We start from the raw sequence: 11,127 nt of genomic DNA, 5'->3' as shown, positions 1-11,127 counted from the left end.
TTCCCACAAAGTTGGGAGCATGAAGTAATCCAAAATGTCTTGGTATAAATCTCTTGCTGAAGCATTAAGAGTTCCTTTCACTGGAACTGAGCGGCCAAGCCCAACCCCTGAAAAACGACACCTGAAGTCACTGATTTGGAGGAGTGTCCCAAAACCTTTCACAATATGCACACAATATGTACTTCAAATTAAACAAGTTTAAATTCTGAAGTATATTTGAGAACTGAAAAAATGTAGTGAAGTGTTGTGTTCTCCAACAGCTTCTCTTTCATACCAGTAGGCGGCAGTGCTGCTTTACCATTTCTTATACACGGCTGTCCGTGAATCATAGAGGAAAAAAATCGACTGAAGCACACAATGCAGTTTCACTGTAGCGTTATCCACCCAGGATTCACGTTATTGCCAGCTTTTCAGCTACCATGAAAAAAATATGTATATATTTATCTGATTTTTGACGATCGGGATTTCTTGTAGCGTTTTATGAGATCGTTTAAAGAGCACACTCGAGAGATAATATTTATTTCAACTGCGCAAACGGGGAGATAATTGAACTTTCCCGGACTGACTAGATTAGACAGTGGGCCGCGGGAGGAGGAGGCTGGCCTGCGTTACGGGCTCTGACGCCGAAGCTGCATGTCCGTGTAAACTGAGCCCGTGGCTTTGGGGCCTACACCGCTGTCGTCTAATGGAGACCGGACTAACCGAGCAGAAGCTCGGAGAGAACGATCATACGCATCGGCACCTTTTGAGTGGTGGGTGATAATCTAAATCGCATTATGTCACACTAATAATAATGTAAACAGAATGAGCGGGGTTTTGTTTATGTTTAATACACACATACATGGTAAACAATCACGGAAAGAGAAGCGATTTTCAACCAGTGGCTCAGACTGAGAATTCACCTTTCTCTTTTGCTCGTCAAAGGAACGCTAGCATAGTTAGCTTAGCTAAGGTTAGTTTAGTATGGCTTGTATTTTTAACCGGACAAACGGGTTCACTCTACTTCGATTTTGAGGATTTGGTTGAGTTAGTTGAATTCAGTGATGTTACAGGTAACCTGGTCATCGTAAGCCTGTCGTCGATGCTTAGGCAAGTGGGTAGTATAAATTTAGCTGGTTAGCAAACAACTTAAGCTAGCGTAATGGGATAGCGCAGTTAGCAAATAGCTAGATTGTATTGACCTGCTATCCAGCTGTTTCAGTCACTTTGTCTGGAAGATGTACAGCCGTGTAGATATTGTTGTGAATGTTTTTCCTTTCCATATTGGACACCGCGTAATAAATAGCTATGAAATTTGTTTACACAGGAAATCCTCAATAGGGACAAGAAGCCAGCTAGCAATATGTTAATTACCTTACCGTCATTTTTGTAGGTAGCAAGCTTGCTAGGCCAGTTAACAAGCTAACTAACCATCGTCACTGGTTGGGCAACTAGATAGCTTATTTAGGGAGCTTGTTTATTCAGTCGTTGTTCGCTAGCGCTTTTGTTCAGTTTGGATTTAATAATGAACTTTTCATGCGGCCCTCTTCCGCTTGTTAAATACCACAACTGCACCAAAATGCAATGTTCATTTTGTCTGTCCTGAACCTTAGCTGTCAGTTTAAAGACGAACACTTAGTTAACTGTCCTGCTGATTGAATTATCCTTTAGTCTAGTTGTTAAGACTTTACAGCTCAAACCTGATACTCTTAGAAACCATGAATATTTGAACGCTTAATGTGGCGCTATAAAAGTTCGTATTTTGGTTTTGTTTATTAAATTACGTTGCACGCTCTTGTAGCTGTTCAATTGGTTTTTCTTTCTACAAAAAACGGATTGTTTTCTCTAATCTATGTATTTTTCTGTTAGTTTAGACATTGTTATTGTCTTGTAAATGTCTTTATAGATTTATAATACATTTTTTATGTTTTCTCCCAGATGAAACTCACGATGTCTTGACACAAAGACAGTAACGTGGAAGGAAATAGCCTGAAGTATACAACAGTCTGTTTTTATGGAAAATACATTCTCAATTACTCCTCATCAGACAGTGGTGTGCTGATGGCATGCGTTCTTCAATGGCCACAAAGCTGTAAGCAGACACACTAACTCCACTTTAACCTGGGGTGCCTACTTTGGTCCAGGAGGTGTTGGTTTCCCTCAGTAAAAGTAAGGTCCCTCTGTGGACCAAGGTTTTAGTGCCTTTTGTACGGACTGTGTAGGGTTCGATTCGACATGGATGGGCCAAGTCGAAGTGGAGGGTTGAGACAGAGCCGTCGCTCCCGTTCTCAGCGTGATAGAGAGCGACGCAGGAGGAGAGAGGACCTTGGAGCATCGTCACCTTCTTCGGGCTCAGAGCAAGAACGTTGCAGAGACTCCCTTCTTGGTGCTAGTGGTGGAGAATGTCGGCCCGTCTTTCCTGGTGCCAGGCACCGACCTCCACGTCGGAGGAAGCGGGAATCTGTGTCTTGTGAGGAAGACATCATTGATGGATTTGCCATTGCCAGCTTTATAAGTTTGGAGGCTTTGGAGGTATGTGTGAGCAGTAGTCCATTTACAAACTGCAGTTATTTGGTACATGTCTGATTATGCTGTTTGTCCTCTTGGTAATATATTTGCTTTGCTATAGGTCTTGATTTTTGGGGTGAAGCTTTTCTAAGTAATTTGGGCAACAGTGATTCTTGCAGATAATTAATTGACATAATACATGGGTGGGGGCATTTTTAGTAATCATTTATTTTCTGCATGTGCATTATAAAAGATGGATTGTTCTCTGAAGCCGCCAGAGCGAGCTGGTATGTTGATGGGGAGAGGGAGCAAAAGGAAGAGAGGCCTGGATGAGAATGGAGGGCCACTCACAGAGCCAGAGGAAGGAGCTCCAGCTACTTACACCACCAGTAGCTGGTTGACGCGTAGAAATGAGAAGAAAAAGAGGGAGGCCAAGGTGAGTGACAGTTTAGTCCTAAGTTTAATAAGTCATAATAGCCATGAGAAAAGCAAATAGGGAACAAGACTGATTCTGAACATTGACTGAAGTATTGAGATTAGATAAATAGATATTACTGCCAAACTATGATTTACTATGATTTGTCAGATAATATATCTTATGGTTAAGTGATGTTCAAAAAAATCCTTAAATGCTAATGTTTTTATTATATTTTGGTGCCACTTCTTAAAAAAAGTTTCATCTGCATCCAACATTTGTTTATTGTATTGCAGGTGTCAGGAAACTTCATGGAGACAGGATACATTGTAAGAATCTTTCTTTATAGCTTTTGCAAATGTTTTTTATTTAAAAATACACATTGTGTGTATATATGTGTTTTACACATGGCTATACTTAATGTTTAACAGAGCATGTGATTGTTTTTTGTCATTTTGTTCTCAGTGTGATGCCGAGAGCGAGTCGGGGGATAAGGTGAGTAATTTCATATGTATTGATAATTTGGCAGTATTACCTCATTTTTAATGAATGACACTTAATGGGTTTTTGTTTTGTTTGTTTTGCCTCAGGCTTCTGACAATGATATGGAGCCTACATTCATCGTTAGCACTAGAGAAGGTAAATATCTTGCACTGTTTACCAAATGCATGTCTTTAAGGAACAGATGGCACAGGTATCTCCTTCTTGAGCTCTAGTTGGTGTTATAACAATAGACCTTAATACAATCAAACGTAATAAAACTACTTGAATATTCATCATAAAAAAAAAAAAAGTATCACTAGTCATTTTCCAGTGACTTCCATTTCTAATGCATATGCAAACAAATGCCTATGCAAACACATGCAAAATTGGATGGTGCTACGTAAATAGTCCACCTTTGGAAGAGGATATGTTCCTGCTGCAAAAAAATAGACTACCACCAAACCATTTATTAGTTAGATATCACTTTCAGAAATCTTCTGGATATCTAATGATTTGTAAGCATTATAATGGGCAATCAATACTTAAAACCTAGAATCCAGCACTTCTTAGGGTTTGTATTGAAGTTCAAGTAAAACTGTTCTGTATTGTTCTTATTGTTGTATAATACCATTGTTACATAATAGTTTTGCTGTTATTTTGGACTATATAGATGTCTTAACATGCATAGACACTGTCTCACAGGCAGTTTTATTATTGCCATGATGTATGTATTGTTTGGTGGTAGCAAGGTGCTTATGGTAAAACATTTTGTATCTTTTCTGCAGTGTCCTCCAACCCAGTAAGTATGGCCTCTGCTGTGAGCAATGGCTTGGCCATGTTACCTTCAAACAGTGGGCCACCTCGTCTGGCAGTGACTCCCAGAGTCTCTGGCCTGGAACGTAGTCAGGAGAGGAGTCGGGAGCTGCCATACCCTGAGGCCACTTCTACCTCATCCTCACTTCTGTTACCCCGTTCTCCAGCCTCTGTCTCCACCTCACTGGCTGAGCAAAATGGAAATGCTGCACCACACCACCGTCATGACTGCAGCCCCCCACAACATAAACCGAAATCGTTTCTCTCCTTTGCTGGCCGCTCACAAGGTGTCTACGGCATGGGTATTATCAACAGGTCAGTGAAGTTCTGTGACGAGCTTAAATGTTTACGGTAATAAAAATAAAAGGTTCAAATCTAGGGATAGAATTAACTAATCAGGTACTGCTTTTGCCTGCTTAGCTAGTAAGACACTGTGTTTGCTTTTGTGATAGAGTACTTCCTTACAAACGTATTTGCAATATTTATGAATCAATCATTCTCTCCTAACTTTGGTATGCTGTTTATTTTATTTTGTGAAATCTGGAGCAGTACCTCAGTCAAGCCTCCATCTTCATCCGCTCCTTCTTCATCAATCCGACCACCGACTCCCTCCACTAGTGTGCCTGCGGGCCGAGGCCCATCTGGGCCATCTGGTGTGCTGCGGCCTTCATCGCGCCCAAGCCCTGGTGCGCTCTTCACCCCTCCACCTGGTCTCCCTCCACCTCCTCCTCTACTGCAGGTGTCCCCTCGCTCTTCAGCAGGTACGTTTCATTACACTTTTGTGCACACAGCTACTTGTTTCACGATACTCTTCATAGATGAATTCAACACTACCTCCCATATTTGCTTCTATAATTCAATTGTTTGTTCTCTGATGCATATAGATCCAGAACTGCTGAACTCACATTTTCTGGCTGCTCAAAACACAGAGCGGGAAGGCAGAGCCTCTGGAAGCAGTGCTGGAGTGAGTGCTAACTCTGCATCAGGTGGCGCCTCGGTTTCCTCCTCCAACTCTGGTAGCTCCAGCAGGGCAGTGCAGGCCCAGGCCTCTATCCCGCCGATGGCCTACCAATTCCATCAGCACAACCATCAACACCAGCACACCCACACCCATCAACACTTTCTGCACCCACCGGCTGCAGGTCCTCCAATGGTAAGGAGGCCAGTGACTCATTTCATGCTTGAGAGAATTTTTTTTTGCTGTCATTTTGTGCGTAGTATTAATATATCATTACTAAATGGTTGTATTTCTTTCCTAGTTTGAGAAATTCCCAGGCAAGATAGAAGGTCTCTTTCGACATCCGGTAAGTTTTATGCTTTTGAAATGAATGTGATAATATATATCTGTTAACAAAAGCCAAAATCTGTGATAACTAAATAATTAACAATAATGTTGGACTCATTTGTCTCTTTGACTCGATATGGCTCTAATATTTTATTTTGTTATAAGTTTTATCCTCAGTACCCACCACCTGTGCCTGGAATCCAGCCTGTCCTTCCCCCAGCTGGACCATTTAGTTCCTTGCAAGGAGCCTTTCAACCCAAGGTATGCAATGTTACCATTGCCTTGCATAAGATCAAATTATCTATCTGTGTGTTTAATTTTATTAATGGTTTAAGGTACATCGTGCACAGTAACGAGGTTAAAAACTACGTCCTTTTTATAGTTAAAAGCTAATGCATGCAGTTAGATGTATTGGTACTTGTAATGGTTTACAACGGTGTCTTGTGATAGCTTGTTGCCCTCCAGGGAACTGCTCCAGATATGCCTGCTCGCCTGGGGGTTGTGCCTCCCCACCTCCAACCTAAAGACCCAAGGGTATGGAGCTTGCAATTACACACTAGCATAATGCATTTAGAAGATTCATTCATGTTTTTTTCATATTTTATGTAACTACTGTCTGTTGCTTTGCTGTAAATTGACACATTTAATGTCAGATGCTCATTTTGCTTCCACAGATAACGGATCCATTTGCACCATCACTAAAAGTCAGTAATGTAAGTGTGTGTTTTTTTTTTTGTTTTTTTTTGTTGTTGTTGTTTTTTTGCCCATCAAACACTCTTTTTTCACAATTTTCTATCATTTTTTTTGATGAAAGTAGCACTTATTTTACTCACACTTACTTTCAACACTGCAGAAGCCTGGAAAGTGGTGTGCTATGCATGTGCGTGTGGCCTGGATGATTTTGAGGCATCAGGAGAAAGTTAAGGTTTGTTCATAAAATTTTTTCATTCTCTTTCTGTTTGCCTCTGTAGTAGAAAATGTCTCAAATGCAGATTGCTATTCTGATATTACTGAATTGTTGGCATAAAAATGTTTTATAATGTTGCATGCTTTTAACTCTTCTAGTTGATGCAGGCAGATCCTCAAAAGCTGGAATTACGTAACGACTTGCTACCCCGACTCCCTGGCCCTGGTGGTATTGGAGGAATAGGCAGTCTAGGACCACTTGGAGGTCCTCTGCCTCCAACCCATGATCTCACTAGACCCGGCAGTCTCTTTGCAGCTGCTAGTACGCATGTTTTTTTTGGATACCTATGTATCTTAACAGGAAGTCTGTCTGTACTCTAACAAAATGATTGATCCTATTTTTCCATTTGAGGCTGTTATTGTAACTTGTAAATAACTAAGATTACACAATACATGAAACTGCTGGCTTGCATACACAAGCAGCTTGGATGCTATTTTATCAAAAGGCATGGAGAGGATCTAACATCAGAGTATTAAAAAAATGAATTAAAACACTCAATGGTACTCCATTAAAGGGTGTTAAATAAACATTTGAGTTGACCCCTGTGTCTTCTCAGGTGGAGTCAATCCGTCCTCCACTTCCTTCATCCCTCCATCAACGCCCCACTCCTCTTTCCTCACCCCAGCAACACATCTGGGTAAGAGATTGGACGAGTGAGCTGACTATGAGCTTAACTGTAGCCTAGCCTAGTTTTCTAAAATATTATAATACAGAAAAGGTAATCAATCTCTTTAAAGTTGATGACTGGGATCAAATGTAAAAGTGGGTATAGAATAAACGTACCCCTTAAAGGCAATCAATTGGTCCTGTGTTTTTTGTATAGTTATCTGTTAATTATTAGTCTTATTACTGAGGCTGGCATAATCAGTTCTGATGTGGGTTGCTGTGCATTACAGATCCATATGGCCGCTCACCCCCTTTTCCACCGTTGGGAGCACTGGGTGCTGGTGCGTTTGGGGGACTGGGAAGCCCCTCACTGGGTAGGTCAAAATAAGGAAACACATGTTTTTTAAAAGCACTTTCAGCATGATTGGATATATTAACCCTTTTTCTGTGTGTTCTTTTTTGGTTTAGGTGCTAGTTCAGTTTTTGGCCATAAGGCAGAATCCTCTGCAAGTGCAGTAGGAGGATTGGGCAACCCACATGATCCATGGAATCGCTTACATGTTGCCCCTCCTTTCCCCTCAGGGCCCTCTTGGGCCAAAGGACTAGAAAAAAGGGATGACCGAGATAGAGGAAAAGATATGGGAGGAAGAGAACTTACTCAAATTAAAGATGAAAAAGACAGGTATGTCTGTAACTACATAAATTTGATCGTAGACATATCTATCTAACTAGTATGTCTGTGTGTGTGTATATGTGTGTATATGTGTGTGTGTATATATATATATATATATAAAATATACATACATACATTATTACATGTGTGTATATGTATAATTTACATATTTTCTGTGTTTACATCATCTCTTAGGGACAGTCTTCTTTATGGTCGTCAACCTGTACGAATGTCCCCTGGTGCACTCAAGCACCGCAGCAGCACTCCCAGCTCTCACATGAATGGGCTGGGCCCCTTAAGTATGGTTGCTGCTCAGTCTGATGGACATAACAGGGAGCGGGAGCGTGAAAGGGAAAGAGAACGAGATCGGGAGTCAGACAAAAGACAGCATTCATCCTCCAGGATACCAGCATCAACCTCCTCAGCACCAGACAGACCTCGTTCATCCACATCGTCTGTTCTTGCAACCCCTCCTCCAAATGCCCCATCAGCATCCTCCCCTCTGGACTTGTTAGGTAGACAGGCACATGCTCTCAACTCAGAACCCTCACATCCATCCCAAAGAGAGAGTAGTGGTCCAGCGTCTTCTTCCTCCTCTGTCAGTTCACTTCCGGTCAAGAAGCCTGACCGGACAACAACTCCAGTTTCTAAGCCACCCACTAGTCTCCCTCCTGGGCTGCTTCATCCCCCAGTGAAAGTCAAGGAGGAGAGAAAGGAGGAAACTGATCCAGTGCCCATCTCTCTACCGCATTCATCTGTACCTCATAGTTTTGATCGGCCTAACAGTCGCCACACACACCATCCTTCAACTCCTTCCTCAACCCTTTCATTGACTCCCACAACTGGAATGCCTCTTCCTCCTCCTACTCCACACCCTACCCACCATCAGCTTCCACTTCTGGATCGCCCTCGATTGACTCTTGAGGCTTATCTTGGTGGAGCTGGTGGATCAGCTGGACTAGTTGTAGGACCTCCGGCAGATCGATTTGCGGCTCATACGCATACACCACCTCAAGGCCATTCACAAGCTCCTCACAGCTTCCCTTGGGATCCCTGGAGGGAACTTGCTGCTCAGCAGCAGCAACATCAGCGTAGAGAGATGTTAGCCCAACGGCCCGATCCCCATCTTGCACTACGCACTGATCCGCACTTGTCACGTCTACTTCAGCATCAGCACGCCCGATATCTTGAGGCAGAGAGAGCAGCCGCTGTAGCGGCAGCAGTGGCAGTGGGGCCCCATCATCCAGCGGCACCTACCTCCACTTCAGCTTCATCCTCCGCCACCCGGCCGGAGTTTGGGTTGATGTCTCATCCTTTTGATCGCCCACCTCAGGTCGGTGGCCCTGGAGGTAGTTTGCTCGATGATGAACAGCGTGCTCATATATTGCGTGAAGACTTTGAAAGAGTGCGTTATTTTGGGATGCATCCACACCTTTCAACGCCTCACCTGCCCAGCCCATCTCATGCAGCCCACCTAGAACAGCTGCATGCAGGCTTGTTGTCTCACACTCAGCTTCATCCTCCAGGAGGCTCCACACCTTCACATCATCCCAGCCTCTACTCCCGCTTAGGCCCACTGCATCCACATTCTCATGTTCCAAACGGAATTCTCGCCAAGGCGCCCGGTCTAGTTGCACCAGGTCTAGTTGGGGCACCCCCTCCACTTATTTCATCTGTGACGAGGGCATCCACTCCACCTCGCAGCTCCAGACTCGGTGGGGCTGGAGATTTGTCCTTGTTTGGCTCGCATAAGGATGGAGAGTCCAGATAGTACTGGGCAAGGCTAGAGCAACAGATCTTTGGTCTTGAACTACAAACCTAGAAGTAGAGGTTTAAGCAGGACATCCCATGAATCTACAGTGATCATGAGTGTTGAAATGACCTGAGTGGAGGGCAGAGACACTTCAGAGGGCTGCTCAGTATATTTATCCACTGTGGTTACATTGGTGCAATTTAAGGTACTCTTTTTCTCCCCCCTTCCAGTGCTTTTCATTTATACTTAGAATTTTCGTAAAGAGGCCTGTGGATGTTCAGAGACTAAAGACTATGTTCTGTAATATGAAATATATACATTCAAGCCCAGCAGGGTTGTCTCCAGGTTGTGATGGCTCCAGAGGTGTATTCAAAGATATAGTTTGCATTGTACTGCATTGTGTGACATATATAATTCCCATTTGTGAACTCATGGCAGTAAAAAATATGGAGCTTAAGATCTGCCTTTGAAGAAGTGGGAAATGGAGTTGAAGACAGCTTAATTAGTGCTTTTCTGTTTGTCTAGTGTGTGCTCTGTCTATAACTAGATTGAAGAAATGGCACTGTTGGAAAATGAACTTAAAGAAACACATCGTCTGCTTTCTGCTCTCGGAGCATCTACAGCAAGACCGTGATCAGAGGCACAACTTCCATGAACGTTATAATGAACGTCTGCAGAATTATTTTATTTTAATCTTAAAAAAAAAAAAATATTATTAACTGTACATCTTGTTTGATATTTTAAAATTTAAATGGAAACAAACTTTCCCATTTTCCTACACTCTGACTCTACATGAGCTGGAACAGAATACAGTAGAATAGTGATATTCCTTTTGTAATTATTATTGTTAACATTAATTACCTTATATAATAAACATATTCACTGTTTGTTATAATGTCATTGTTTCAGGTCTCAGCAGTGGCACTCCCTCGTGAAAGCAAGACCCTCTCCCCCTTTTAAAAAAAAAAAAAAAAGGCACAGTAACACTGCTTTAAGAAACTAGGGATAGCAAATGCCTGTGAACAGAGTTTGTACTTCTGACAAAACCTGTCCTCTTAGCTGTTGATTGATAAATATATTTATAAATTGAGAGATTATTGTAATGAGGTTTAAACATCCCTATGTGGGCAAACATTTTCAGTTCACGATGCCTTTCGTACAAGCATGGACCATCAACTAAATAAAAGGATGCTGTTTTTGTATGTGCAAACAGCAGGATTAAAGGGACTTGTAACTGGAGAACAAGACATTACTGGTTAACTATTTGAGCAAAACAGTTTTATACCTTTAAATATGTTTCCCTCAAAAAAAAAAAAAAAAAGGCAAGGAAGAATAATTATTAAACAAAAATTGCTGTTTATTTACATGTGTGTTATGTATTGCTTCATTGTATGTAGCGCCCTGTATACTGATTTCAGTTTTAATTTAAATATAGAAATTGTTGCTACTTTCTGCAACTTTTCTGACTCGGTTATCCACCACCATTTCTTCTCAGTCCCGCTTTTGTTTATTGAATTTTATTTATTTATTTTTTAATTACGTTTTTATTTGTCAGTATTTTTTTTTCTTCACCACATTGTCCAAAGACAAACACATACAGCCTTACAGAGGTAAACAACAACCATACAAACAGAATAGAGAGGGG

The 11,127-nt window shown here is 41.9% G+C and overlaps 1 protein-coding gene across 9 annotated transcripts; it reads left to right on the top strand.

Annotated features, from left to right (window-relative positions):
• Nucleotides 1-330: 330 nt before the first annotated feature.
• fbrs (fibrosin) lies at nt 331-10,175 on the top strand. 9 transcript variants are annotated; one of them, XM_058405961.1, is made up of 19 exons: nt 331-752; nt 1,918-2,511; nt 2,759-2,923; nt 3,199-3,231; nt 3,368-3,397; nt 3,493-3,541; nt 4,171-4,513; nt 4,748-4,959; nt 5,083-5,351; nt 5,458-5,502; nt 5,649-5,744; nt 5,934-6,017; nt 6,137-6,196; nt 6,337-6,408; nt 6,549-6,711; nt 7,007-7,087; nt 7,347-7,430; nt 7,525-7,738; nt 7,925-10,175. In XM_058405961.1, exons 2-19 carry the CDS (start codon nt 2,215-2,217, stop codon nt 9,498-9,500), a joined length of 3,873 nt encoding a protein of 1,290 aa, XP_058261944.1. In that variant the 5' UTR covers nt 331-752; nt 1,918-2,214; the 3' UTR covers nt 9,501-10,175. The 9 variants fall into 9 exon arrangements, with proteins under 9 accessions (XP_058261944.1, XP_058261948.1, XP_058261947.1 ...); XM_058405965.1 differs by having other exon boundaries at nt 2,741-2,923; nt 5,128-5,351; nt 6,158-6,196; XM_058405964.1 differs by having other exon boundaries at nt 2,741-2,923; nt 5,128-5,351.
• Nucleotides 10,176-11,127: the final 952 nt, after the last annotated feature.

The sequence above is a fragment of the Hemibagrus wyckioides genome, linkage group LG13, assembly GCF_019097595.1.
Source record: "Hemibagrus wyckioides isolate EC202008001 linkage group LG13, SWU_Hwy_1.0, whole genome shotgun sequence".
Taxonomy (NCBI): Eukaryota; Metazoa; Chordata; class Actinopteri; order Siluriformes; family Bagridae; genus Hemibagrus; species Hemibagrus wyckioides.
The sequence above is the reverse complement of the archived record's forward strand: the minus strand, read 5'-3'. Positions and strand labels throughout refer to the sequence as shown.